This window comes from Delphinapterus leucas, chromosome 17 (assembly GCF_059928025.1).
Source record: "Delphinapterus leucas isolate spDelLeu-1000000601 "Yukka" chromosome 17, BTC_Dleu_Yukka2, whole genome shotgun sequence".
NCBI lineage: Eukaryota > Metazoa > Chordata > Mammalia > Artiodactyla > Monodontidae > Delphinapterus > Delphinapterus leucas.
The window spans coordinates 1,453,400-1,481,389 of record NC_143145.1 but is presented as its reverse complement, the minus strand read 5'-3'; the positions used below and the strand labels follow the sequence as shown (position 1 = coordinate 1,481,389).

Below are 27,990 nucleotides of genomic sequence, written 5' to 3'. Positions count from 1 at the left end.
CTCAGGCTGCTCAGTCTGTGCTCAAAACACTGCTGTGAGCGTCCTCCACTGCAGAGTCTTCACGGCCTTTAGCCACGGGCAGTGGGACACACACACGGGGGCCAGATCAGTCCCTCGAGCACCGTGCCCTCCCTCACGGGCAGGGCCCCCCTGGTCCAGTGGTTAGAGCTTCTTACCCCACGTCCCTCCCATCCCAGGTGTTTGGGTGACCTCTCGGGAGCCTGCACTCAACAACACTCCAGGGACATCTTACAGCTTCCCAGACGGCACCTCCAGGAGGCTGCGCGATTCCCGCGAGGGCACACAGCGGGCCGTGTCCCTGCCGCCTTGGCGTCATTGTCCTGCCATTATTTTGCTCAAGGATTTAAAATGCTACTTCCTTCATTTTGCTCCTCTCTGATTGGAAGTGTGGTTGAATGTCTTTTTCTTTGAACGTGCTACTCACATCCTTGCCCCTTCCTGTGGATTTGTAGTTTTCTTTATATAGGAAAGGAATCCACCTCTTTTTCGCGTATAGCAAATGTTTCCCACCTTGTCTTCCTTTAGTTTTATGGCATTTTTCACACATTTCTTTTTAGATTTTTATTGTCATCATGAATCTTTCTCAATCTGAATTTTGAGTCTTGCTTTTCCTAAAATGTTTTTTCTTTTTTTTCAACAGCTTTATTGGGTATATTTCATATACTAGGCAGTTCACCCATGTGAAATGTTTTTGGCATATTTAGAGATATGTGCAACCATCAGAGTCAGTTTTTGAATACTTTCATTGTCTCAAAAAGAAACCCCTACCCTTTGGCCGTCACCCCCAAACCCCCTGATGGGGGCCCCTGGGGGCGGAGGGTCAGCCCCCCACCTGGGTGGACCTGGTCCCCTCTCTCAGGCCCTCTTCTGGGCTGAGGCCAGTGGGTTCTCTCCCTGCCCTGCTCCTGACTTGCTGGACGCCTGGGTCAGGCTATGCCCCTCTGAGCCTGGCTCTCCCCACCTGGGCCAGGAGGGTGTGGCCAGCCCGCTCCGCACCCCCTACTCATGGGTGGCAATAGTGATACAGCGGCTGGAGCCTGCTGGGCATCTGGACTTGTGGGAGCATCCTCCAAAGCCCTTGCACTGGCGACACTGCAAGGCTTGGACTGCAGCCACAGGCGTAGGGACAGACAGATGGATGCATAGACACAGGGACAGAGCTGAGGGCAACTCCTGCACAATGGCACCATCTCTTTCCACTCAGCAACGTCTCAGTGGACTCTCAGCACCCGGCAGGGCTCCCATGATCCCCTGGCCATAGGCTGAGCCGGGGGAGGGAGAGGAGGCTGCCCAGCCCCCGTGACCCAGCCCTGGCGGTGACAAGGGCTTTCTCTGCATTGAGCTCAGATTGCCCAGTCTTCCTGTCCTCATCCATCCACCCTGATGACGCAGGGGCAGTTCTCGGGGGTCATTGGTGAGGCCTGGGCCCCGAGCCTCACAGTCTTTTCCCACAGGGCAGAGACTCCCCTTCCCCAGAGTCCCTGCGAGGGGAGACGGTGGGCAGATCCCAGAAACAGTTGGGAAGGGGAGTGCCGGGCCTGGGCCAGGGCTGTCCAGATGCTTCCTCTGTCCGTCTCATTTAGGGCCATGGGGCTGGTGAGGCGGGTGTTGACCCAGATGGGAAAACAGGTGAGGGCTGGGGGAGTGGGCTGGTTGGGATTGGATTGGGAGGGCCCAGCTGGTCTTGTTCAAGCATCTGGGTGGGTGGAGATGCCACCCCAACACAGGGGTCGGTGGGGAGATGACGAGGCCAGGTGTGGGCAGCCCCATTTGGGGGCATGTCCCCGAGGAGCCCTCGAGCAGGCCTCAGGGGCAGATGCAGCCAGCGACAGTGGATGTGGGCAAAGCCAGAGAAGACTGCAGAGATGGGAGTGGGAAAACTGCCTCCAGAATAAGGCCAGACCGGAAGGGGAGCGGCCTGGATCCTCCCTGGGGGAGAGGAAGGGGGAAGGCAGGAGAGGGCGGGCCCAGGAGCAGCCAGGGGGGTGGGGTCACTGCTGGACGGGGAAGGCCTGTGGGTGGGGGAAGGAGGGGTCAAGCCAGGGGCAGGGCGCTGAGCGGTCCGCAGCTCTTGCAGGGACGAGGACAGGGTGAGGGCTCAGCTGATGGGCCCGCAGGTCCGGGGAGGGGCTGGGCAGAGGGTAGGAGCTGGTGGATGGGAGGGCCAGTGCCTCAGGAAAGGGGGTGCGGGGGCAGGAAGTGGGCTCCCCCAAGGTGGGAGTCTCAGCTCAGTGGTGGCCGAGATCGGAGGGGCAGGCTTAGAGCAAGCGGGGAGAGCTGGAAAGGAGGTGGCCGTGACCCCTGGACTCACCGAGCTCCAGGTTCAAGGCAGCGGCCAGCAGGAGCCCAAGGAGCAGCCTCATGTCCTCCTGGGGGAGGCCTGGCTCCCAGGGCGCCCGGGCTGCCGTCTTATACCAGCTGCTGCTCTGTCCCGTCCCAGAGGCCAGTGCAGCCGAGGAACTGGACTGGGGCCTGGGCAGCACGGGGGTCCAGCCTGGTCCCCAGGCTCGATGGCTGTGTGGCCTCCGGAGAGCCTCATTTAATTCCATAAACCTCTTTCCTGGTCCTCAAATGATACGATTGGGGATCACGTAAGGTGGCGTGACACACGATGAACCCTCAGCACACAGCCTCTGGCCTCCCGGGTGAACAGGAATGAGGGTCTGGCTCAGGCCTGGGGGCCAGGCCCTGGCCCTAAACATGCAAACAAAGCTTAGGGTCCGCCGAAACCAGAAGCTTCACCAGCACGGCCCCCTGTGGTGAGTTAGCGGAGCAGCTGCCCTCCGAAGAGCCACAAAGCACGGTCCTCGGCTTTCCCGTCTGTCAAATGGGCCTCCCTCCAGAAGTGGTGGTTCTGCACTGCCTACCCCCTGGGAGTGACGAGGGACCCTGGTCATGATCGTGACTGTATCGCAGGGCCCAGGACCTGTGGGTGTTTGCCCAGTGCTGGGGGGCGGGGAGCAGAAAGGCCCTTGGTATTGAGAGGCCCCATGATGGGTGAGAGCCCAGAAGGACCCTCCTGAGAGCAGGAGCCAGACTTTGTGGGGGCGATGCGCCAGCCAAGCCATTCTGCCAAAACAGGAGGTGCACCGTGGGGGCAGTGTGGGTGGCTGTCTGAAGGGGGCCAGCCCTGCCGGCCCAGAGGCCGTTGTCTGCCCTGGCAGCCCGAGTGGCTTTTGTCCATCCCTCTATCTGGTGGGCCCCTGTGGGTAGTCGGTCTCAGACCCCGCTCCCAGGCAGAAAGGAAGAGCCGGTGCCAGGAGCTAGAAAGCTGGGTGGTGGGTGAGTTCCTGGGGTCCTACCTCCCCCACCAGCCCCGTCAGCCTTCCCCAGGGGGCCGCTGGGTGAGGTGGTAGGTCTGCCTCGCTCCCAGGGAACCAGAACTGGGGCCGCTCCCGTGAACCTTGGGAGTCCTCCTGCCTCTCCTGCCTGGCTCCCATCCCTCCCATGGGTCACCCCCTGCCCTGGACCAGGGCTGGTTCCGAGGTCAAGACTGGGCAACCCAGGGTGGGCGGGAGTCTAGGACAGACAGAGCCAGCAGGACCAGCAAACCAGCCCACAGGGTAGAGGTGAGCGCAGGAGGGGTGGCTGGTGGGACAGAAAGTCGACACACATATTCATCCGTTTATTCACTAGCTCGAGGAGGTGCAAAGGAGACCTCTCTGGGAGGCCGTGTGAGGGAGGGGGGCCATGGCCTGAAGTCGATGCCCATGCTGGGTAGGGTCAGGAAGTGGACGGAAAGGGCACCATCCATCCGTCTGTCCGTCCGTTCATCCATCTGTCCACCCGGTGCTTCCTGTGTGCCAGGCCCCAGACTGGGCAGTTACTGGCCCCACTGGGCAGCCTGGTGGGCGCTATTGTCCCCATTTTATCAGCAAGACAACAGAGCCTCAGAGGTGTGAAGGACAAGCTCCAGATCAGCCCGAGGGATAGGATCCAACAAAATTTATGGGAGGGGGAGAGATGAAAGAGAGCTCTCACTTTCTTTTCACCTTTCTTAGAGGTTTAGAATCATGAAAAAAATACACGTTCATCACCACAAATCAGCTGTTACAAAGGGAGGTGAGAAGCAGCTGTCCAGCCTCCCCTCCGCACGTCCGTCTGCACCGGGGCCGCAGCTGTGTTCCAGGCAGATGGACAGCACAGGAGTCCGTGGAGGTGCCGCCACACAGTCAAGCAGCCGCTCCTGAGACAGGCAGGCTGCTTCCAGATCTGAAACGCCGCGAAGAGCCGCGGGGAAGAGCCTGGGCCTCTCCGCCTGCTGACCCACGATCCTGACACAGGTGGGGAAGGGGTCTGGGCCAGGCGAGCTCGGAGTGCCTGGCACCCCTCTGCCCTCCTCTGTGCTATTCCACCCCTGGCCCAGCACCCAGACACAGGGCTGGATGGCCTGACTCTGTCTTTCATGGCTTCTCAAACCTCCTGGTGCTGATTTTCTCTTTTCCTGACCCTAAGCTGTTACAATGATTTCACATGCTAAAATCCTCTTAAATTTATAAACCCACCTTCTCAGCTTCCCCTTCCTCTCCCAGCTGATGGGAGAAACGACTGCAGGGTGGGGCAGGGGTGCAGTGGGGGCGGGGGACAAGAAGTCCCACCTGGCTTGGGCAACTACTTCACCTGTGCCTCAGTTTCCTCATCTGTGAAAGGGGCATGATAACGGCTCCTACCTTGCAGGGTTGTCTTGCAGTGCTTAGAGCCACAACTGCAGGGAAACGGGCAGATGTTAGTCACTAACCTCATGGACAGTCAGTTGGGACAAGCTGACTTGTTTGATTTCCAAGTGCACTACTGGTGCGGTCCCCTGATTTTGCAGTGCCACGCGTTTCCCACTAGGGGGCCCGGCCAGGGCGTGAGCATAACACGTTAGGTGTGTCTGTGCTGAGTTTCGACCACAGCTGGGCCAGGCAGAACCCAGTCTGTGGAGGTGGGATGGGCAGCATGGTCCCCGGTGCTGGGGGCAGTGCCATGGGTATTGGGATGGGACCAGGTCAGGGTGGAGGAGGGTTGGACAGATGGAGGCAAGAGGCAGGTGTGAGAAGCTCCCCCAACACCAAGCACGCCCAGCTGCTGGATCCCTGCTCTCAGTGACCCCAGAGCCCACAGGGGGCCAGGCAGGGCTCTACTCCATCCCCGCCAGGACAGGACGGAGGGAGGGAGGGAGGGAGGACCCGATCTAGCCGAGGAGCCACCGGACCCAGGACAGAGTGCTTGCACAAGCAGGGCAGTGACGGTGCTTTCCAGGCCTCTCCTGCTGAGTCAGGAGGGCAGTCTGCCCAGGGCTGCCCTCCCTCCCAGAAAGCATCTGGAGCTGCCGTGGCCCCGCAGCCAACTCTGCGGGGAGTGTAGTCACTTCCCTGAGATGGACCACTCCTGGGAGTCTTTGGGTGGAGGAGCTGGGGGTGGGGTCTGGCTTCCCCCCAGCCTCCCCCAAGGAGGGGCTCACACCACACTGGGCATCAGGGGGAGGGGCCACCTGGACGGCTGTCTGGGGTTCGATCCTTCTGCTTATTGGCCCTCCGGGAAGCCTGACCCAGGCCTGCCTAAGGACCGGATACCCTGAGGTCTGGCGGTCCCAGAGGGAAGCTCTCAAGAGGGAATTTCCAGCACAGGTCCCCCTGACAGGGGCCACGCTTAGGGGCCAAGGGCTTCTGAGTTCCAGGGACAACCCCCCACGTGGGCACCTGCCACCATCCTGCACACTTGGGCCGTGCCAACCTGAAGGGGCTCCTTGGCCCCTCCCCGGACACTGGAGCTGGGGGCACTGGTCAGCTGAGGAGGCCTCAGGTGCCATGTGACCCCGGGCACAACGCTGCACATCGACTGGCCTCACTGAAAGGAGGGCCCGGCTCCCCAGGCCACCCAGATCCAGAACAGCAGACGCTGGGCAGACCGGGCTTCCCCGAGCTGGCCGATGGCGGGGCTCACCTAGGGTGGTGCCTTTTTTTTTTTTTTTTTTTGCGGTACGCGGGCCTCTCACAGCTGTGGCCTCTCCCGTTGCAGAGCACAGGTTCCGGACGCGCAGGCTCAGCGGCCATGGCTCACGGGCCCAGCCGCTCCGCGTCATGTGGGATCTTCCCGGACCGGGACACGAACCCGCGTCCCCTGCACCGGCAGGCGGACTCTCAACCACTGCGCCACCAGGGAAGCCCAGGGTGGGTGCCTTTTAAATGATGCCCTTTCTTGGGTCTCTGGGGGGTCCCAAGGCCCAGCTTGACTGGGGGCACCTGAGAGCCACTCCCTGAGCTGAGGCTGGAGCGCTCCAGCCGGAGCAGAGCTCCCGCCCTCCCCGTGGGCAGAGTCAGAGGTCGAGGGGCCCGCGAAACCCTTTGGGGCCAAGGCCGGCGCACCCAGCACTCGTTCAGTCGGGATCCTGCTGCCGCCCGGATAGCAGTCAAGCCGCTGCGAGGGGCGAGGGGATCCCGGCTGCGCGGGGAGGGAGCGCGGCCCTTTGCATCCTTCTTTCCCAAACCGTCCTCCTCTCCTCCCCCGGACCTCCCCTCTCCCTCTCCCCTCCCCTCTTTTCCTGACCACAGTCCCCTCCCTTCCCCGACCCCTCCTCCCCTCCTTCCCCGGACCCTGCCTTCCCTTCCCCTCCCCTCCGGCGGACCGAGCCCACCCCTGCCCGGCGCGGCCCCAAGCGTCCACCAGAGGGCGCCCCGCTCCGGTTCAAGGATGCACCGCCCCCGCCCCCGCCCTGGCGAATCCTCGGCGCCCCGGCGAATCCTCGGCGCCCCAAACACCCGCCCCCCGTAAAGAGGCGCACTCCGCCAGGGCCTGCTTAGGGCTGAAGGCCAGGCTTCGGGTGGCTACCTCTCTGCTCCCTTCCCTCCTGGCCCAAAATAGTACTGGGATCAGCTCTCAAGCTCGACCAAATATAGCCTGGCCTCTCCAGGCTCAGGCCTTGCGCAGGGGCCCAGCGCCGGGTCTGGAGGGGCCTCACGGGCCTCCTTAGGCAGAGCCACTTCCTCCCCTGCCAAGGGCTGCCTAGACACGAGGGGACGGCCGACGGGGGACGGGGGGCACAGGGCTTCCCCGATCGGCCTGCCATGCCACACCTGCCCTGGGCAGCCCTCCTAGGACCCTGGAGAGCCTTCTTTCTAGGACTGTTCCCCACCCCCTGGGTCCCTAATCTCCCCTCCCCCTCCAGCACACTTACAGGGCAGACGCAGAGGTCCCCTTCACGTCAGTGTTCACCGGCCAACTGAAGATCCCCCATAAACAGCACACCGTGCCCACACCCCCATTCTTAGAGGAGGGGGCTGAGCTGCCCCGTCAAAGCCAGATGCCTTGGGAGGTGTGGTCCCACATCGGCCTTCTGAAAACAACAGGTCATGACCTGGAAGCAGACCCCCGGGTAGCTGGGGGAGGTCAAGAGTCCTCTTGCAGACACTCCTGGATGGGGCTGGGGGCGGGGGGGGGGGGTCTGGGGAGGGCGGGGGGTGGGTGCGCGGGGGGAGAGGGTGGGACCGTGCTGCTCAGCACTTTGCCCTTGAGTGAGTCTGTGGAGGGCGGGACGGGGCTTTAGAGCAGACCCCAGAGGGTGGCCAGGAGTACAAGGGCCAGGGTTGCAGGGGCTGCGAGGCCAGCGCCGTTACAGAGGTCGTACTGGCAGCAGGAAGTGGTGGACGCGTGCTTGGAGTAGCCATCGTACACGGTCTCAAAGCAGCTGGGCACGCACGACTTGCTCACCTTCATCCTGGTCGGGGTGTAGTCTGCAGAGGGATGGGGAGGTGGGCCAGGACCCTGAGGGGGCCAACCCCAGCATGCAGGGCCATTCGGCCAGGTTCCCCTAAGCCAGGAGCTCCCAAAAAGGATCCTGGGGCAGGTGGGAGCCTCCCTCCTCAGCTGCCTCACACTCCCCCACCCGCCACCGTGCTCCCCAGGCAGGGCTGTGAGGGGCATCCCAGCAACTCACAAGTGCGCGTGGTCATGCAGTAGGTGACCATGGCCGGGCAGCGCATGGGGTTGAAGCAGTTCTCGCCATTGTAGGCGCACACGTGGCAGTCCAGAGCCTGGGCTGGGGGCCGGGGGCCGGGGCCGGAGGGAGACTGGGGTCAGAGAACAGCGAGAGGCCCCCTCCTCCAGCCCATCAGCCCCCTGGTCCCGTCAGCCTCCCCAGGTCAGAAGAGCTGGGAGGAGAGGCGGTCACTGGGATTTCCGCCCCCACCCCCTCCAGCCTGCCTGCCCCCAAAGGTGGGTCTGTCCATCCCTCTGTTCTCCATCCATCTTACCCACAGGCAGGCCCACCAAGGCCACCAGGAACAGGGCGAGCAGGGGCACCATGGCCGGAGGTGAGAGGGCAGAGTGGGAGCAGGGAAGAGGAAAGCAGCTGGTCTTCGATTCAACTCAGGCCAGGGCTGGGGCAGGGCACAGAGGGGGTGGGACAACCCCCTGCCCTCTGGGAGCTCCTGGTCGACTGGAGGCGTTATAGCCCTGCACAGAGGGGGATGAGGACAGGTGGTCACAGCAGGGCCTGAGGGACCCACAGGTTTGGGCAGAGGAGTCCCCCAACTCAGCCTGGGAGTCAGGGAAGACTTCCTGGAGGAGACGACACGAATGAGATGAGAAGGAAGCAGGGGTGGGGGGCCAAGGGGAGGCCAGAAGGCTGGAGGGGCTTTGAATGCCAGGCCAAACCCACAGTCTACCAGGGATGGTTGATGCAGGGGCCCAGGAGCTTGGTATCCAGCCCTCTCCCACCCAGGGCCCTGGGGCCCCAGGGGTGGGTCTATCCTCACTGCTACCCCTACCCTTTGCCCCTGGCGTGTCCCCGCGTGGGCCCCCCCACTTCCTGACACTTTCAGGGCCCAGCTAGGGGCCCCTCTCCCGGAAGACCTCCAGAGCCCTGCCTGGGGTTTTGAGTCAGTACTGCAGAGCTCAGGCCTTGCACAGGGGCCCAGCGCCGGGTCTGGAGGGGCCTCAGGGGCCTCTTTAGGCAGAGCCACTTCCTCCCCTGCCAAGGGCTGCCTAGACACGAGGGGACAGCCGACGGGGTGGGGGTGGGCACAGGGCTTCCCCGATAGGCAGCGGACTCTGTCCAGCCTGTGGGGGAATGTGCTTTGAATGCACTCCAGGGGGGCACTTGGGCAAGACAAGAACTTCCCAGTCTGGATCTGCTGTCTGGAGCGGAGATGCCCACTCTCTCGGAAAGGGTCTGGGGGGGTGTCTGGAGCACGACTCCCCTCCCCGCGCGGATAGTCGAGCCCCGGGTCCCCGCCTCGGGGAACTACATTAGACCCTCCCGTTCCCGAGAACAACAAATCCATCTTCCATGACCCATTTTCCGGGCGTGCACCTCGGGATGTCGAAGGTCTGAGCAAGCCCGGGCCTGCGCCTCCAGCTCCTCTCGCCCCCTCCCGGGGAGCCCCGCCCCCAAGACTGCGGTCCCAAGTTCGGGCGGCTGTCGGGGGGACCTCAACCATGACCTTCACCACCATGAGCCCCCGTTGCGCCTAGGACTCACCCCTCGCCGGCCCTGCGAGCCCGGGTCTGACAGTGCGTCCGTCCTTGAGCCCCGCAGTGCCCACGCCGCACCGCCGCCCCGCGGCAGAGCCGCCCATCGCGCGTGACCTCACCGCAGGCCCCGCCCCGCCCCGCCCCGCCCGCGAGTTCGTCCTTCCCGCGGGGACCGGGACCCCCCGCCCCCCGCGGAGGGCCAACCGCGCCCAGACCTAGGCCCCCGCAGTGACACCCGCGCTACCCTCAGACGCACGTGCACCTCGCGATGGGGCACGGGGACGGAATCTTCTGCCCCTCCCTCCCTCTCCCTGCTTCCGCCCGCCGCCCTTCGCCCACTCACCCCCGTGCTGCTAGTCAGCCCCGCACCCCAGCAGCAGCCCGCGCCCCTTCTTCCTTTAGCCCAGTTGTACAGGGATGTTAGCGGAGCTGCAGCGAGTGCCGGGGGTGGGGGGGGAGGCGCTGATTTCTGGATCCGGCTTCTGGGTCCCCACGTGGCCCCGCTTTACCTGCTGTGTGACCTGGGCAAGTTACCTAGCATCTCTGGGCCTCGGTCCCCACACCAGGTCCCTCCTAACAAAGCGTAAAAGCAAGCCTTGAAAGAAGCCCATTGTTTCATGGACCCCCTTCCACGGTAATAATAATGTTTAAGGCAAAATTTAAGATTTTCATGGGCCCTAAATTTTTTTTTTTTCTAATGTGAGGAAAAAAAATGCAACATTTTCTTTGACCCTCAATTTTATTTTTCTTTAAAAGAGTTGAACCACTTTGGGGACCCTAGGCCCTGAGCCTCCAGAGCGAAGTGGGCACTCTCCCTGGACAGACTGGGATGGTTGGTCACCCTATTTGCCAAATAGTCCCTGAGATGCCTCAGGGTGCCAGGAGTTGGAGATAAAATGGGCAAACATTCCCAAATATTCTCACGGTCATGAAGCTCACACTCTAATGGGGCATATGCTGTGGGCTTCAGCATCAGATCATGTTGAGTTAACAGCAACTGGATTTTCCACCTGCCTTTAAACAACTGAAAAATGGGGCAAAATAAATGAAGCCACGGTTCTTGGAGGTCGCACAGCAGGCAGCAGGGGCCGTGACCCTGGAGGTGGGGGAGACAAAGGAGCTGCAAGCCATAGAGCAGGGAGGGGAAACCCAGACAGAGCCCGGGACTCTGACTGAGGAGAGGAGAGTTCAGGGAAGCCAAAGCAGCTGGATCTCACAGGGCAGAGAGGAGAGAGCTGTCCCCTCTCCAACCCACAGGGCTGGGGAGGTCAGCAGAGGGTGCCTGTGTCTTCAGCTGAGGGCCCATCAGTGCACACATTTGAGGAACCAACCCCAAGATGTGGAAGGAGCAGGCACAAGGGTTCCCAGAGCTCACACAGGGCTGGAGGAGAAACCTTGTGTCAACTAAAAAAAGTACAAACCCGCACAACCTAAAAGTCTTGAGTTAATATTTTATTTGGGGACCCTACTGAGGACTATAGCCCAGGAGACAGCCTCTCAGCTCTGAGGAACTGGTCCAAAGAGGTAAGGGAGGAGCTGGGACATATAGGAGTTCTTGCTGGGAAAAAACAAACAAATGTACTCAAACATCAAAAGATCACTGCTAGTCACAAAAAGCAGACATCGCAAGTTAATGATTTTAGTGCTTTTCTCTGTTCGGGAAGATGCAAGAGTCTGGGCTCATTGAAATTATTCCTTTGATGTGCATCTTAGCTATTTAGGGCAAGTATCCTGTTTTCCTCTATCCTGAATTCCCCTCAGGGAAACTATAAACTCATGGAACCCAGAAATTCAATGAACCTCAGGCACAAGAAATTGAAGAAAACTATACCAAAGCACATCGTGATCAATTGCTTAAAACCAGTGATAGGGGCTTCCCCGGTGGCACAGTGGTTAAGAATCTACCTGCCAGTGCAGGGGACACAGGTTCGAGCCCTGGTCCGGGAAGATTCCACATGCCATGGAGCAACGGGGCCTGTGCTCCACAGCCGCTGAGCCTGCACTCTAGAGCCCGCGAGCCACAACTACTGAGCCCACGCTCCTAGAGCTCGTGCTCCACAGTTAGAGAAGCTACTGCAATGAGAAACCCATGCACCGCAACGAAGAGTAGCCCCCGCTCGCTGTAACCAGAGAAAGCCTGCACACAGCGACAAAGACCCAACGCAGCCAAAAATAAATCAAATAAATAAATTTTTAAAAAAAACAGTGATAAAGAGAAACCACTAAAAGCAGACATTGTGTAATGCACAAGAAGAGAAGGACGCCAGCAGATTTCTTGTCAGAAACAGTACAAGCCAACACAGTGAAGCAATATTTGAAATACCAAAACACAAAAACAAAACAAACAACTTGGAATTATATGCCCCCCAAAAACATCTCTGAAAAGTGAAGGGGAAATAAAGATATTTTCAGACATGCAAAGGCAAAAAGAATTCTTTTCTAGAATTAAAAAAAAAAATGTAAAGAAAGAGCAAAAAAAAAAAGTCAAAGAGCTCTACTTAATAAGGTAACAAAGGAGATAAAATGGAATCACAGGGAGTAATCTGGTCATTGACAAGAATGCAGAAAAAGAGGGGAAAGGAAAAAGAACAAGTGGGACAGAGAGAAGACAGAAGGCAGGGTGAGAGAGTTAAACCCATGACGCCTCTAATCACACTGAAAGGTCCAAACACCCCAACTAGGAAGCAGAGGTGGTCAGGTTAAATAAAACGAGAAAGAGCCATGTCTCTGCTGCCCTCAAGAAGTCCACTGTACATGTAAGATCACATGTAGGTTAAAAGGCAAAGCACGGAGGAAGAGACACCAGACTCACAGTAATTAAAAGAAAGCAGGAGTGACCACACTCATATCAGACAAAGTGGATTTCAGAGCAAAAGATATAGCCAGGAATAAAGAAGGATGTTACATAATGATAAAAGGGTCGGTTCATTAAGGGGACATAGCAATCCTAAATGTTTATGCACCTAACGACTGAGTTTCAAAACACACAAAGCCAAAAAACCTGATAGAACAAAAAGAAGAAAAAGAAAATTCATGATTCCAGCCAGAAATTTCAACACTCCTTTCGTAGAGAATTTTTTTTTTGGCTGCATTGGGTCTTCGTTGCTGCACGTGGGCTTTCTCTAGTTGTGGTGAGTGGGGGGGCTACTCTTCGTTGCAATGCACGAGCTTCTCGTTGCAGTGGCTTCTCTTGTTGCGGAGCATGGGCTCTAGGCATGCAGGCTCAGTAGTTGCGGCGCATGGGCTTAGTTGCTCCGCAGCATGTGGTATCTTCCCAGACCAGGGCTCGAACCCGTGTCCCCTGCATTGGCAGGTGGATTTTTAACCACTGCGCCACCAGGGAAGCCCAACACTCCTTTCTTAAGAGCTCATAGAAGTCAATGGAAAATGAATAACGATAAAGGAGACTTGAACAACACTACCAGCACATGTGACCTGCTTGATAAGTACAGAAGGAGAGCCCGTTCTTTTCAAGGACACACAGAATATTAATCAAGATAGACCTATTGTGGGCCATAAAGTAAATCTCAACAAATTTACCGGGATTGAAATCCTACAAGTTATTTTCTTGGGCTACAATGGAATTAAATCAAGAACAGAAAAATAAGATCACCAAATATTTAGAAACTGGGCAACACATTTCTAAATAACTGGTGGGCTAAAGGAAAAATTTTAAAGGAAATTAGAAAGTATTTCTAACTGAATGAAAATGAAAACACAAGGTATCAAAGTTAGTGGATGAAAAAAAAAAAAAAAAAGTTAGTGGATGCAGCTAAAGCAGTGTTTAGAAGGAAAATTTTGGCACTAACACTTGTATGAGAAAAAATAAAGTTCTTGACATAATGGCCTATGATCCCACCTTCAGAAACTAGAACAAGAGTAAATCAAACCCCACGTAAGCAAAATAAAGGGAATGATAAAAATAAGAGCAAAAAAACCAAGGAAATAGAAGAAGAAAATCAATAGAGAAAATCAATCAACTGGCAGTCATCTTGGAATTGGCCGTCAGTGCTCTGGTCAGCGTCATCTTGATTGTTTTAAGTTAAATCTTCGTTTCCAGGGTTGGTTTGTTCCCATTTCTTTGAGGCCAGTTCTCAGAATTGTGGCCGCTTATGTCATGGCTACAGCCTGGTCATCATGTAGTTAACTTCTTCCACCTGGTGGGGATTTCGAACCTGGGGCCCAGGTGGCCTCGGTGTCCCTTCAGGGATGGCTGCTCTGCGGAGCCTTCTCTGACCCCGTGTGGCGGCCTCCTCCTCCTTCTGCCCCGGAAGTTTGCTGACTGCACCGCTGGCTTCCAGGTGGGGGTGAGGGGTCTTCTCCGGAGTTTGGCACCAGGAGGCACTTTCCTCCCTGGCTCCAGCTGGCCCAGCTCAGAGCACCCTCCCCTCTCCGGAGGCGGATGTCCCTGACCCCCCACCTCTTGATTCAAATCCCAGCCACACGGCCGGCCTGCTGTGGGATATCCCGAGGACTCGGGATGGTCCGTGCCCTGTGCGTCCCCGCCCGTCTGTCCGACCGCAGTGGCCCGCGTGTCTGATCCGGCCTTTCCACTCCCTGCCCCGGGTGCCGGGTGCCGAGGGCACAGAGTGGGCTCTGAGGGAGGGGAGAGGCATGCCCCCTTGGCAACTCCTCCCAAGGCCCGGCTCTCCGGTGGCCACCGGGGGGGCGCGCTGGTCCTCGGGATATTCCCGTCGCAGCAGGAGCTACGGTCGGATCGCAGCCCACGGGAGCGCGGAGCGGGAGAGACCTGCCGCGGGCAGAGGGTGTTGCTCAAGGTCACCTGGTAGGACAAGGTGGGACCCGGGCGAGCTTGGGCAGGCGGGGCTTGGCCGTGAGGGATGGGGGACGGGCTGGCAGGGTGGGCGGGGCGGCGCTGCAGGGAGAGGTTCCACCGCGTGGCCTCAGGCAGGCTGGTGGCTGCCTGGTGAAGAGCTATGGCCTCGCATCACTGCTCCACTGACAGACTTCTGCCGGCGCGCCTACTCAGGCCTCCCCCAGGAGGGCCCTCCTTGTCTGGGGCTGCAGAGGAGGTGTCTGGGGAGGGTCGTGTCCCCTCCGGGGGTGAAGGGTGATGGTGCCCCTCCAGGCATCATGCACGCTGCCAAGACTGGCCCTGGGTGACAAACCCTGGGACTTGGGGGCCTGTGTGTGTGGATGGCTCCTCCCCACTTCCTCTACTCGCGGAACCAGCACAGACATGACCACACTGGTTTGCAACCATTTATTCCGGTGCAGGGCTTTGGGTAGAAAAATAAACGGAAACCAAACAGAACGAATATGAAGCCTGAAGGGAGCCGAATGCCTCCTGTCCCCCCTCCTCCCCTCGCTGCTCAGGGAGGGGCGTCCTCTTGTGCTGGGGGAGGGGCAGCTCCAAGCCAGCAGCTCTTCGTGCCGCACCACCACCCTGCCCTAGACCTTCCAGGGGAGCCCCCAGCCAGGGTGTCTGAGCCCCCATCCTGGCCAGGGAGAGGAGGGGGTGGGGCCCCGGTCCCGAGGGTCACAGGCTGGCGGCCCAGGTGAGGGCGAGGAGGCCCAGGGCCAGCGCCAGGCCGAGGGGGGCGCTGGTGAGCAGGGCGCGGGCGGGCGCAGCACTCTGCAGACTCTCGTTGCACAGGTCGCCCCTGCAGCACAGGGTGGCCGAGGACCCCCTGCTGACTTGGCCCTGCAGGTTGTGCGTGGGCGTGCACGACTCCGCGCAGTCCTTCTCCACCAGGTTCCCAGATAGGGGCTCCACTGGGGACGGGCGGGCGAGGTCAGGCCAGGCACCGCCTCCAACCCCCAGGGCCTCCCAAGTACCAGTTCCCAGCGTCCATCGCCACCGTGACGGGTCAGTCACCGAGATCACTCCCACCATCCTCCCCAGGGATGATCCTCCAAGCCCTGGGGCACCGGGACAGAGCCCTGGAGTGTCCTGCAGGGGCCCCTTTCCCCTCCCCCAGATCGCTCACCCTTGGTCACCGTCTTGCAGAAGTTTGAGTTGACTGAGCAGACCTGAGGTTTCTCACAGTTGGTGGAGCTTGTGCATACGTGACACCGGAGAGCCTGGGCTGGGGGCGAGGGTGTAGGGGTTTCAGCAGGCCCCAGGGAGACCTCCCAGGGAGACAGGGATGCCTGGGTTTACTGCCAGAAAAGGCTCCTCCTGGACAGAGCCCTCTGTCACCCCTGCCCTAGGCCAGTCGCCTCTGAGGCCCCTGGGCCCCGCCAGGGTTCAGGTCTTGCACACAGCCTCAGGAGGCAGGAGGTGACAGTCCCTGTCTGCTGGGGCCCTGGCACCCCACCCGGAGGAGCTGTCCAGTGCCGGGCATCCCTAGAGGACCAGTGAGGAGGTGGCCAGTATGGGGTGCACTGAAGACCCTTCCCCAGGAGCATCAGAGGCTCTGGGATTTGCTAATAGTGGCTCACAGGACCTGGCTGCAGTCCCCACCCTGGGGGCTATCTCCTGGTGGGGAGCCCACAGTGAGGACCTGAGGCTGCGTTGGGGTCCCAGAGGCTGTCAGGTTGGCCATGCTGAGCCTGCGGGGGGGAGGGGGAAGGGTGACCCAGGAGGGCCCTGGGCCCTGGAGAGGGGGATCAGGGGCTGAACCCTGGGTATCTGTCTTTCCCCAGGAGAGGCATTTCAAGACAACTCCCAGCATCGCTCCCTCTCAGAATGTCTGATTCTTGGGGTTGATTTTCTGATTCTGAAATATTGTTAAGTCTGTGATCCCACAAAATTAAGATGCGGGGTTCACTTTGTTCTAGGGTTCACAACGCCAAGGTTCTCCGTGCCTAGAGGTGAGCAACTCCAGGCTTCCAGGGTCCGGCTCCCCATTGCCCCCAGCCCCCAGCCAGCCCCTCACCTGGCCCAGAAGCCACAGCCAGGGCGACAAGGAACAGCAGGGCTGTCTTCATCTCGGGGCGTTCCCGGGGCAGTGGGAGCCCCTCCTCTCCGGAGGCCTTATAGCTGGGACCGGTGCTGGTGGCAGGGAGGGGTGGGGACCTGCCCCTTCCGGCCTGGCCCACACCCTCCAGCGAGGCACACCCCTGCCCTGCCAGCTGGAGGGATCTCTGCCCGCGCTCCACCACCGCCCCCCACCACCCCCCACCGCCTGCCCTTCTCTGGGCTGTGGACAGCGGCCTCAGCTGGCTCTGCAGCCTGCCTCCTCTCTGTCCTCTGGCCAGCTCTGGTCACTTTGTCTTTGATCTTCCACTTTGTCTCTGACCTTCCACTTTGTCTCTGACTTCCACCCTCAGATAAGGTCACAGAGTCCCAAGCCTGTGTGGTTGCCCTGGGGGTGCCCAGTGCTGTGCTCGGGGCCGAGGGGCATGGTGCAGGAGGAGGTTCAGGCCCTGCCTTCTTGGGCTCCCGGGGGCTCTGGGTTGCTAGGTTGACCCCCAGGGGTCCTGGGGAAAAGACCCTAGGGAAGTGAAGTGTTCACTAAGATGTCTGGACCTTGGGAGAAGGGGAAAGAGAAGCCCTCGGGGCAGGGACGTGGATGCCAGATGTACCTGCGGAGAGGTGAGCACCACCGGGGTGAGGGATGTGAAGTCCAGCGGGGCCTGGGGCTTCGGAGGAGGGGCAGGGGCTGGATGCTGGGGAGGGGGTGGTGTGGAGGCAAAGACTCAACCCCCGTCGTCTCCACCGCCCCTACCTGCCATCTTCCCAGGCCCCAGGCCCCCTCCTCGCCAAGTGCTCCCTCCGCCAGCAGCTGACTGCGCTCTGCCTTGTGACAATTGCTCTGTGTCTGCTTCGGTCCCGAAAGGCAGTGTGTGCTCTTCCAGGCCAGGCCTAGGCTCCCGCCCGGTGTGGGGCTCGGCTGGGGGCCGCCGGGCAGATCCCACCGCACCTTGCCCCTCCGGCACTGCTCACAGGAGGGACTCGGGCCTCTGCGCGTAGGCTCCCGCTTCCCTTGTCCCTCTCCCCACAGGTTTCCCTGTCTGCTTGCTGGCCCTGGGACCCCACTACTTCTCCGATGTGCCCGGCAGACCCTGCTGGGAGGTGCGGGTGGGGCCCACAGAGGCAGGCTGTGATGACGCTGACTGGGGCCGGGGCACCGATGGAGGTCGGCCCTGGGCCGCTGCCAGCAGCCGAACCTGCCGGTGGACGTCCCCCTGAGGGCCTGGTGGGGCAGTGCCTGCTGTGGGGATCTGGGCCAGCCTGAGGCTCTTTGGAGCAGAGGCTCAGGACGGTCAGGTCTGGGCTACAGACCCCTGGCCTTTCCTCCTGGCAGGCCCCCGGGCAAGCTGGCTTCTGAGCTGGGCCTCACCTCCTCCCTGCCGAGTCAAGGGTGCATATCGTGATGCTGGGGGGCCAAAGAGGTGTGCACACCCTGAAGCAGTCACTGGACCTGCAAGACCTGCACGATGGTGGAGGGGGGGTGTTGCGGTGCCTTCCAGGATCCTGGGGGGCACAGGGAGGGGGCAGGCAGGAGCCCCCAAGGCAGCCCCGCATCAGGCTGCCTGTCCTACTGGCTGGTCCCTGGGGCTTGTTTAAGGCAGCTGGGGTCTGGATTGACAAGGCAGGTGACGTGGGGGTCCCTGGGCCCTGATCCAGAGAGAGAAAGTCACCCTGAGCTCCGAGGCCTCCCTCGGAGTGGGAGGGAGGGTGCCCAGGAGGCCCTGGGAAGCAGGGCACAGGGCTCAGTGACAGGGTGGTAACTAGCAAGGGGTGGCAGATGGCAGGTGGGGAGTGGTGACTACTTGGGCCAAGGGTCATGGAAGCTGCTGGAAAAATAGCTTTGGGGGATTGGATTTCCTGTCAGGCCCGGTGGCGCTGCAGGATCCAGGGATGTCGGGCCGACTGGGAGTGGAGGTCTGGGCGTGAGGGAGCTGGGCAGCGGGCTCCCTGCATGTGGGGCTGGAGGGGGCCCTGTACCCCCGATCCACCTCCGTGAGGCACCTCAGGCTTTTACGTGGCTGTGTGCCCTGGTGGCAGGGCTAGACACTGGAGCAGAGGCGGCAGCTGGTCCTGTTCTGTGGGAAGGAGGCCTTTGCCCCAGCAGGGCTGCCCACGAGGACGCGAGCTGCCTCTCCTGGGGCTTCCTAGCAGAAACATCAACCCCAGATACACTTTACTTGTGGGAGAAAGTGGGTGATTCCAATGACTGGAGCTCTCAGAGAACTGGGAGTTATCAGGACGGTGCAGTCGGGGAGGGCTTCCTGCAGGCAGTGCTCTGGCCACTATGGTCTTAGAGGCCGGGTTCAGGAGAGAGAGGAGCCCCGAAGCTCGTCCCCTACCAACCCCTTTCACTGGTGAGGAAATAAGGGCCAGAGAGGGCTGGGCTGGCCCCAGGTCATCCGGGAGTGGGGCAGAGACTGGCTTGTTTCTGTCACCACTGACCCCTCCTTCCCTCCGCCCTCACATGCTGGAGAGAGCAGCTGCTTTCCAGAACCCGAGCCCTCCTATCAGCCTGGGTCCCTAGACCTGACTGTACCAGCAGGCGTGACGCCCAGGAGAGGCCTTGGAGGCAATACTACCCCCTACACCCACCCCCTAGCCCTGCCTGCTCCCTGAACTCAGCTGGCCAGGAAGCCAGACGCCAGGACAAGCCCAGGCCTCTGCCTGCAGCTGAGGTTCTCCTGCCCGGGCCCTCTCCCTGCACCTTGCCTTCCTGCCCTCTCCCCCTCGTCTCAGCCTGGGCATGGGAGAGGGGCAGGGCCACTGGGGTTACACAGAGCAGGAGTGTGGCCCAGAGAGGGAAGTGCCTGGCTCAGCGTGGCACAGCAGGCCCCCAGGCCTGCCCGGGCTGAGGGTGGGCACCTCCAAACCTCAGGCCGGGACAGGCTTCTTCAGCTCAGGTCACCATAAGGGCAGCCCCGGCCCCGGCTATACCCCCAAACTTCCCTCCACCTCGAGGCACCCCATTCACCCCCTCCTTCATTGCTTCAACAGAGTTTTAGAAGGACTCAGCACGTACCAGGCACAGAGGGTGCAACGGAGACTGAACGAGGAGAGACAGGGTCCAGGCTTCAGGGCCCCCTGACTAGCTGGGGAGATGTCGAGGGGGTGGACATGTAATGCTCTGTGTGTACCCCACGTGAGCATGATTATCAGGGAGGCCGAGGGACCCAGGGGGGCTCTCCCCGGGGTGGAGTGGGGAAGGGCATCCCGGCAAGGCAGCCAGGGTCTGGCTCAGGGGCCATGCATGGACTTGGGTGTCATGCTCCCTTTCTGTCTCTCTCCTTCACCAGCTGGAGTGAGGTGACTTCCCCTGAGTCAGGCAGCGGAGTGATCCAGGGTCTCCCTTGGGCCTGCTCTGTTCCTGTAAGTCACACACCTGCACGCATATGGGGCCTCCCTCAGCTGACATACAGAGGGCAGGGCCTTGCCCAGGGTCACCCAGTCAGTGAGTGGGAGCCAGAGCTGGGCCTGGCCCCCCAGCATGGGGCTCTGACCCTCACCCTGGCCTTTCCACTCATCCTTCCTGGTGCAGGAGAGTTGCCTTTACACCCAGCGCCGCGGGCCTAGATGTAGGTCTCTCTCACCAACTGCCCAGGGCCTGACGTGGCCCCATCCATCCTAGATCATCCCCTGGGGCCCTGGCCACCAGCTGCCCTTCTCCAGAGACACCTTCTCCCCATCGCTGGGCGAGGCTTCTGGGTGCAGTTAATATCCTTGGGCTGGGCTGGGGGCTGGGGTCCAAGGCTGGCTCTGCCCCTCCGCTGGCCTCTCATACATGCGGGGCCCCTCTTTCCTGCTCTGCCAGACCGAAAATCCAGGGAGTAGCTACGTGGGCAGCCCTTCCCTGCCTGGAAGCACAGCCTGTTGCCAGGAGTGGCTGGGCAGGAGCCCTAGGAGAGACCTCACAGGAGCCCTGCTCACAGCAGCTCCTAGGGCCAGCACTGGGCACCTCTCCACGGAGCCCCACATGGGCCCTGACCGTCAGCTTCTCTGGCTGTGTCCCTGAGAGGACACTGGGACTTGGAGATATGGGTGATGAGGGCGAAGCCCTCAGGTGTGAGCTGCGTCCTTCCATGAAGGCATGGGTATAGGTTCTGGGGTAGTGACCATGGGGCCCTTCTCACTTTCCACCCTCACTTCTCTGTCCTCACTTGCTCCCAACACCTACCCACCCATCCACTCATCTATCCATCATGCACGCATGCATCCATCCACCCATCTATCCATGTATCCATCCACCCATCCATTATCCATCCATCCATCCTCCCCATCCATATATCCACTCATCTACCTATCCATCCATGTATCCACCCATCCTTTTATCCATGCATTCATCCATCTTCCATCCGTCTATCAATCTATCCATCTGTCCATCCATCCATTCAACCATCCACCATCTACCCATCTACTCATTCCACTTACATGTCCTCTAGGAAATAATTACAGTGATGTTTCTCTATCTCCTCTCTCCTCTCTCCTCTTCCCTTCCTCTTTTATACACACACCTACCCCTGACAAGAGAAAACAGTAATTCTCAAAGACCACGGAGTGAAACCTGGCGGGACTCTGAGAGCCTTAGGTGTGCAGGTGGTTGGCAGGCAGCTCTGGAACTTGCAACACCTGACATGCAGACACTCCCTTTTTATTTAAGATTATGTTAACTGGAGAGGAGAAGGGCTTTGGGAGGACATCACTTATCCTGACCCTTAAGAGGGGAATAAATATCTAATATAAATCATGCACTCCGTGTCTGTCCGTCTTTGGCACTAGTACCTGTTACACAGGGCAGTGGAAATTCCTTTCCTTGGCAACCCTCCACCCCTGCCCCTTGGGGGTGCTGCCACTCTTTAAGCCCCACTAAAGTATGGCCAGGACAACCTAGAATTTAACAAAAAGGCTTTTTGGAAACAGCTGATGAAACTCTGGAATTGGGACTATGTGTCGGGGAAGTGTTCAGTCTGCAGTGAGACCCCGATTTCAGACGTGGACAGCCTCTCTGCAGACCCTGCATTTTGCAGACACGGTTCCCGGGCACAGGGCGGTGGGAGCCAGCAGCAGCCACGTGGCCTGGGAGCTAGTGGCGCTCTGTCCTCACGGGGCCGGCTGTCTGCTCCTCCAGGCTTCAGGCGGCTGTTGAGCTTGGGGTCCGGAACAGCCCAGCTCCAACGCTCTCTGCTCAGCTTGGTGGCCTCAGGGACCTGGCTCTGGCAGCAGTCCTGGTCCAGGAGTTTGCATATTGTTGCAGCCCGCTCTGGGTGTGGGTACAGCCCCTGGGCAGGGAGGTGGGTCCCAGTCTGGGCCTGCCAGGAGCTCATGACTACAATCCCAGGGGCTCAGGGGATCAGAGGGTTTGTGCCGTCATAACTTCGGATGTTATGTAAGAAGGGAGCAGGGGCGGCCCCCCTGGCTGGAGGAAAGGTGACTCACAGAGGCCCAGGAGCCCCCAGGGATGTGCCCAGAACAGAGGAAGCAGCTCTGACTGCGAAGCCCAGGGCACATGGAGGGCCTGGTGCTCCAGGACCCCTGCTGGCTGGCAGTCTGGGCTTCTAGCCCAGAAGACTGCAGAGTCACCCCTGCTCCCAAGCCCTCTGAGCTCCAGCTGCCTCCCTGCGCTCCCACCCCACCCTCCCTCAGGGATTTCAGAAATAACAGGTCGAAGCCTGAGCCTTCCACAGACGGCCCTACCCCCACGCCCCCTAAATGCTCCTCCCTAAACCAGCAGCAGAAGCGGGGGCTCGAGGGTCAGAGCCAGCCTCCCTGCCCCGCTGCCCGAGAGCCCTGCTCTGCTGGCACATCAGGTGCCCACCCTCAGTCTTCCCGCCGGGGGTCCTCTTGAAGTCCCTCCAGCCCTTCCCTACCTCCGGGCCTTTGCACCTGCTGTCCGGCTGCCTGCCTGTGGTCAGGATCACAGCCACAACCTCGCCCTCTGAGAGGCCAGTGAGCCCTGCAGCACCCGACTTCCTCCCGAGTCCCCGTCAGAACTTGCGGGCCCACTTTTGCTTGTCGGTTTGCGGGCTACGGCCCCCAGGTCTGCTGTGTCACCGTGATGTCTCAGTGTCCACGTGATCTCTGAGTGTCTGTTGATTTAATGACTGGGGGGCACCTGTAGGTGGGCGTAGAGAGAACTCAGGCTTGGGTGCAGGCCACCACTCCCCCACCAGGAGCTGGGGGGCCGGGAAGGGGTCCGGAAGGCTCTTCGTGCCTCAGTTTGCTCATCTGTAGTGAGGGAGAGTGAGTGTCTTCATCTGGAAACAGCCCCCTTGCCCCACCCCTACTTCTGAACACAGAAGCTCTTGGAGGAGGTGGCCATGAGTCGTCATGTGGCGTCCAACGTGGCTCTCCGTTGGGACTTGTAGGGGTGGGGCCTGCCCCAGAGGGAAGGTTGGTCAGAGAAGAGAGGCAAGAAAGGAAATTTCCACTTTCCTTAAGAGAAGAAACCCCAAGCTTCTAAGGCTGGGTGGAGTGGTCCAACCCTGAGCTCCACCTTTGCTGCTGGGATGGCTGCCCCATACGTGCCCCATAAACACCTCTTCCTGGGCCTCTGGGCCTGGCTGTGCTGGGGGCTGGGAGGGCCCCCAAGGGAACCCTGACACCCTTATTTCAATGCAGGGCACCCTCAGCCTATCTTGTCCCCCAGACATAGCCCAAGGTGCAGACAGCGGGCAGGAGTCCCACAGGAGGGCAGGCCCCCTCCCACTGGCTTGAGACCTCTGCTGCCCTGCACTTCTCGGGGCTGCTGTGCTCCCCGACGGAACGGCCACCACTGCCCTGCCACAGGAGCAGGGGACCGACAGTGGCTGCGCACACAGGCCCTGGGGCCACTCAGAGCTCCGGGCGCCTGGCGTGCCCTGATCGCGTATGTAGGATGGGCAGGGGTGGGCACAGAGCTGAGCACCCCTGCCGGGGTACACTGAGGCTCCGAGGGGCTACCCGGGGGTGCCGTGTCAGCCCCCAACGTGGGATTTGCTGAAAGCATGTTTCTGCCTCTCTGGCCCAGGGGGTTCGGGACAGAAGTAAGTGCTGCGTCTCCACCTGAGCATGTGCCTTGCTGAGGACCCCCCTCCAAGGCACAGCGGGGCCCCCAAGACCGAGGACGAGCAAACTCACCAGACCCCACGCCTCAGACAGCTCAGAGCAGCCCTGCAGCTCTATTCCTTCCGGGGCCCCCAACGCCGAGGACGAGAAAACTCACCAGACCCCACGCCTCAGACAGCTCAGAGCAGCCCTGCAGCTTTATTCCTTCTCTCTCAACACCCTGCAGGGTCGCCTCTGGGGGAGGTAGGGCCACCTCCCAGTACCGATGTCCCCGCCCCCCCGTGGGCAACCAGGGTACCGTGGGAAAGGTCTGACTTCACCTGGCAGGGGCTGGCAGGGGCGCCAGTGGCCTTCCAGAAGCTCCGTCCCTCCCCGATTTCCGCACCCTGAGCCCCGGAGGCAGGAAGTAAGGAGGCGCCGTGGGTCTGTGATGCATGAACGGAAGGTGGGAGAGCGAGGCGGCTGGAGGGACACTGACCGTGCCTGTCACTGTCACCAGCAGGCCCTACTCGAGAGCTTGGGCCCCGGTTCAGCCCGCGGATGCTCAGACCTGAAGAGGGGATCCCGGAAGGTTGGAGGAAGGAGGGGCCTGCCCTGGGGGTGTGAGGGGAGCCTGGAGAAGGCAGGGTCTGGGTGTGGTTGGGCAGGGCAGGCCGGGGCCCCAGCACAGTGCGAGGTGCCCAGGTCGGGGGTCCTGCCACCCATGATGTGAGGTAGGGAGCCCGGGAGAGGCACCCCGGCCGGGCTGCCGACCGAGGCCAGGCGTTCCAGGCATCACCCTCCTTGCGTGCCCACATCTTGCAGAATCCGTGGACCGCCTGCTCCCTCCCTCCCAAGTATTTTACATGGACTCACTCAAACCAGGAAGCCCACGCTGGGGCCTTGCTGGGACGGTGTTGTTGGGCTGCAGAAGGAGTTTCTCTTAACCGACCCTTGTATGGACACGTGAGCATTACAAACAAGGACGGGTAGTCCCTGCCCCCTACAGCCCCGGGGTGGGCCCCACTGCGGGGATTCCTGCTGGAGAGCGTGGTGTCCCCCAGGGTCTGGGTGGGCCGAGGAGAAGCCAGCGGGGCGCATAATCACACAGTACTTGGGCGGGGCACTCCACCAGGCTCGCAGGGCTCGAGGCCGCAGCACGGCAGGGCCTGGGCTGGGAGGAAAGGAAGCAGACCCGTGGTCAGTCTGGGCTGGGGGCTCGGGCAGCCACTGGGGTGGGCAGCCTGGGGGCCCGGGCCTGGGGCTAGACTGAGCGCCCCCTCTTCCTGGTCCCCTGGGACAGGCCGAGGGGCAGGGACTGCTGTGCTCCACTGGCCCTGTGTGTGTGAGCGCCAGTCTGGCAGCAGGAGTGCGGGCAGAGGCGGTGGGTGGAGGTCTGCAGGCTCCCCCGGGACAGAGACGACCTGGGTCCTCTTCCTCACTGCCCCGTCCCTCTCTGGGCCGCAGTGTCCTTACCTACAGGATGGGGCTCCAGGCTCAGGGCTGCTGCCTGCACACAGTAGGTGTTAAGTGTTGCTTACTAACAGGAAGGAAAGGCCTTGCCCCTCAATGCCTGGGGCCTGCTGGTGCACCCCACCCCAGGCCGATCGATGGGGAGCCTGCAGCAAAAGGTCCGGTCCTGGCTCACCCCTGAACGCTGAGCAGCCGGCCCTAGGTCCCACCGACAGGGAGACCGGGACAAGGCTCCTGTCCTGGAGGCCCCAAAGGCCGTCCAAAGGTGGCCGCCCGCCCAAGGTGCAGCGCGTAACCCCGATGTGCTGGAGCGGAGTGTGCAACAGACACCCTGTGGGCACTTGGCCGAGAGGGACCACGGTCTTAACAGAGGGTGGCGGCCATCTGGGAAGGCTCCCTGGAGTGGGTGGCCCTGGAGCTGGGCCTGGACAGATGAACAGATTTTTACTTGTCATCTGGGGAAAGAACCCTCGGGCGGAACGTGCAGCCTGGCGGAGGCCAGGCCGGCGGGGACCAGGCTGCGAGGACCCAGGAGCTGTGACAGGGCAAGTGGGCAGGTGGGAAAGCTAGGAGCCCCTTACGTGGGCTGTGCTGTAGGAAAGGGCGCCTCTCTGCCAGGGCTCGGGGTAGGGGGCTGTGGGGGACCCGGGCGGGGTACCCCGTGGGGTGTCCTTGCCCACATGGGTCAACTGATGTCAAATCTATTTCCGCCTATGGGGAGGGTTGGGGCACTTGTGGCTGGACCACAGGCAAGCAGGAGGTCAAGCTCAGACCTCCAGAGCCCCCGCCCCGGGCTCGGAGGCCGTACCTCCCAGGTCAGGCTTCTGGAACTCCCCAAGAAGAATAGGCCTCTGTGTCTCAGGGTGACCCCCGGCTGCTCCTAATCCTCTGTGTGCAACTAAGTCCTGGGCGCTGGTGGGGTGGGGAGACACTCCTAGCTTCCCTTGACCAAGAACCTTATTGTGCCTCAGTTTCCCCCACAGGGGTCCAGATCGTCCCTACGTCCTTGGGCCGTGCTGAGCATTAATGGGTTAATGCTCCATAGGTCCCTGTGCTATCCCAGTGTCAGCCTCCCAGGAGCTCTAAGCCCTGGAGGACAGAGACGTCCCAAGCCCGCCTGCCCCCTGCCCTGCTCCCACAGCTGGACCCGGGGCACAGGCGGTGGGGCGCCTCCCCAGCACCGGCTCTCTCTTCCCGCTACCCACCTCTGCACCAGGCTTTCTTTTGAGAAGCGACCCTGCCCACTGCCCGGTCCACGGAACCAGCCTCACACCCTTGCCCGAAAGTCCCCTCCACCTATTTTTCCAGACCCCCCAATCTGGGACTGATCCCCAAGGTGCCTCCTTCCCCTCTGCCCTCTACCCCCCCCCCCCCCCCCCCCCCCGCCCCGGCCTTCCCCAACAGCTGACGGCTCCACCTCAACCCTCATCCCCCAGCCACCCTCAAGGGAAGCCACAGGTGGGGCTAATTACCCCCGGCTGATAATCATTCAGCTGATAATCGAGGGCTGTACCACCCACTCCTCAGGCCCCATTTCCGGTAGGCGCTGGTGTTCAAGGTCATAAAACCAGGTCATCAGGTAGGGGCAGGACTGGGACTGAAGGGGGTGACCGATTCCTTTCCCTGGTTTTAGCACCACAGTCCCACCTCCCAGAAATCCCAGGAAAACAGGACAATTGGTTACCCTCACTGGAACCAAGGTCCCCCTGCCTGGCCCAGAGCTCTGCCACCTCGGACCGCTCGCCAGGGTCCTTCGCCCCACAAGAGGCAGATATGCCAGAAACTGTGCCCAAAGGGACACCAAGGTCTCCGCGTCTGGCTGGTCAGGGAGCAGCCACGAGGGCCTCTCCCCCCAATCCCTGCAGCCCCCCATCCAGGCTGATGCCGCAGACCCTCAGACCGCAGCCAGCCCTACCCGGCACCTCCCACCCAGGTCAGCGTCCCTTACCCAGGTCAGTGCACAGCACAGCCAGAAGCAGGAACACCAGGAGTGGCCTCATCGTGGGGCATCTACCAGCTAGGACTGGGAACACAGGACACCGCCCGTGTCCCCCACAGCCGACACCGGGGGCCTTTATACGGCCGGCTTCCTGGTCAGGCAGACCTAGGAATTTAGCTAGAGGTGAGCTTGGGCCAGCCAGGCCAGCCTGACTCATGCCTCCTGGGCCTCTTAACCACTGGACCACCAGGGAAGTCCCTGTCCAGTTTGTTTCGATGGTATATTTGTCAATGATATTTTATTTTAACTTTTTTAAAGCTTCTTTTAGAACTGTCATATTTTTGGCTCTATGGTATGTGGGCTGCCTTTTACCCCAGGCCCCAAAAGATAAGGGTGGGTAAGAAACCAAAGTTCTGATCACTTCCCCTAAAATTGTGCACATCTGTATACTGAGATGGGACGGACACTGAACAAGCAATCCTGGTGTCCACACCACCCCCTCCATCCACACCGTCCACACCACCCCCTCCGTCCACACTGCCCAGTCCGTCCACTCCGTCCACACCGTCCACTCCATCCACTCTACTCCATTTATCCCACCCACACCATCCCTCTGCTCTGTCCACTCCATTCCCTTCAACTCCATTCAACTCCATCCACACCTCCCACCCCATCCACACCACCCACCCCGTCCACACCATCCACACCATTCACTCCATTCGACTCCGTCCACTCCATCATCCCTCCGAGCTTGGTGACCTCCTGCGGCCACGGGCCATGGCAGCAGCCAGGCCTTGCCCAGCAGCCCCTGGCTTCCCTGGCCTGAAGCCCAGCCTTGCCTGGAGCTGTCCTGAGATATGGACTGGACTCTGAAGCCTGGGTGACTTTCCAGACTCCACCTCAGCCCTCAGCCCAGGCCTGAGGAAGTTCTTTGATCTTGCTTCGAGGGTCATGTGGCTGGGAAGGGCACGATGGAGCCCAGACTGGGGCCATGAGCCTTTTGTTTGCAGCGCCAGGCAGTGGGCCGGCCCTAGACCCAGCTCAGAGGCCAGCAGGCGGAAGCCAGGCCTTGGGTCTGTGGGTGCAGCAGACAGCCTGTGGGAGGGAGAGAGCTCCTGGGGCTCTGGGCTCCCCCTGCCCCAGGCGTTGCTGATTTCTACTCCGTAACCCCTTGGTCCTGGGGTGCAGGGACGAAGGGCTGAAT

At 60.8% G+C, this 27,990-nt stretch overlaps 2 protein-coding genes and 1 long non-coding RNA gene across 4 annotated transcripts in view; 1 reads left to right on the top strand and 2 right to left on the bottom strand.

Annotated features, from left to right (window-relative positions):
- Window positions 1-3,633: 3,633 nt before the first annotated feature.
- On the bottom strand, window positions 3,634-9,595 carry LYNX1 (Ly6/neurotoxin 1). The gene is made up of 6 exons (XM_022555501.3): window positions 9,485-9,595; window positions 8,256-8,457; window positions 7,940-8,041; window positions 7,181-7,736; window positions 5,950-6,126; window positions 3,634-4,726 (listed from the first exon to the last, which is right to left on the bottom strand). Exons 2-4 carry the CDS (start codon window positions 8,305-8,307, stop codon window positions 7,546-7,548), a joined length of 345 nt encoding a protein of 114 aa, XP_022411209.1. The 5' UTR covers window positions 8,308-8,457; window positions 9,485-9,595; the 3' UTR covers window positions 3,634-4,726; window positions 5,950-6,126; window positions 7,181-7,545.
- A 5,092-nt stretch (window positions 9,596-14,687) lies between these two features.
- LY6D (lymphocyte antigen 6 family member D) lies at window positions 14,688-16,428 on the bottom strand. The gene is made up of 3 exons (XM_022555498.3): window positions 16,320-16,428; window positions 15,429-15,527; window positions 14,688-15,213 (listed from the first exon to the last, which is right to left on the bottom strand). The coding sequence occupies exons 1-3, from the start codon at window positions 16,369-16,371 to the stop codon at window positions 14,978-14,980; spliced, it is 387 nt and encodes a 128-aa protein (XP_022411206.1). The 5' UTR covers window positions 16,372-16,428; the 3' UTR covers window positions 14,688-14,977.
- Window positions 16,382-27,990, top strand: part of LOC149746902 (uncharacterized) — a 34,618-nt gene continuing 23,009 nt past the window's right edge. Inside the window, exons 1-2 of one of the 2 annotated variants that reach the window (XR_016388270.1) lie at window positions 16,382-23,966; window positions 24,200-24,340. This is a non-coding gene — a long non-coding RNA (uncharacterized LOC149746902). The remainder of the gene's footprint in view (window positions 23,967-24,199; window positions 24,341-27,990) is intronic. The other variant, XR_016388271.1, reaches the window with a different exon arrangement.

Excerpts from the sequence above, each read along its gene's own strand:
- LYNX1 (XM_022555501.3), bottom strand. The coding sequence starts at position 8,307 with ATGGTGCCCCTGCTCGCCCTGTTCCTGGTGGCCTTGGTGGGCCTGCCT. Across the intron at positions 8,042-8,255 it reads CTTGGTGGGCCTGCCTGTGG|CCCAGGCTCTGGACTGCCAC; the intron begins GTAAGATGGATG and ends CCCGGCCCCCAG. Across the intron at positions 7,737-7,939 it reads CTGCATGACCACGCGCACTT|ACTACACCCCGACCAGGATG; the intron begins GTGAGTTGCTGG and ends ATCCCTCTGCAG.
- LY6D (XM_022555498.3), bottom strand. The coding sequence starts at position 16,371 with ATGAAGACAGCCCTGCTGTTCCTTGTCGCCCTGGCTGTGGCTTCTGGG. Across the intron at positions 15,528-16,319 it reads GGCTGTGGCTTCTGGGCCAG|CCCAGGCTCTCCGGTGTCAC; the intron begins GTGAGGGGCTGG and ends CCTCGCCCCCAG. Across the intron at positions 15,214-15,428 it reads CTGCAAGACGGTGACCAAGG|TGGAGCCCCTATCTGGGAAC; the intron begins GTGAGCGATCTG and ends GCCCGTCCCCAG.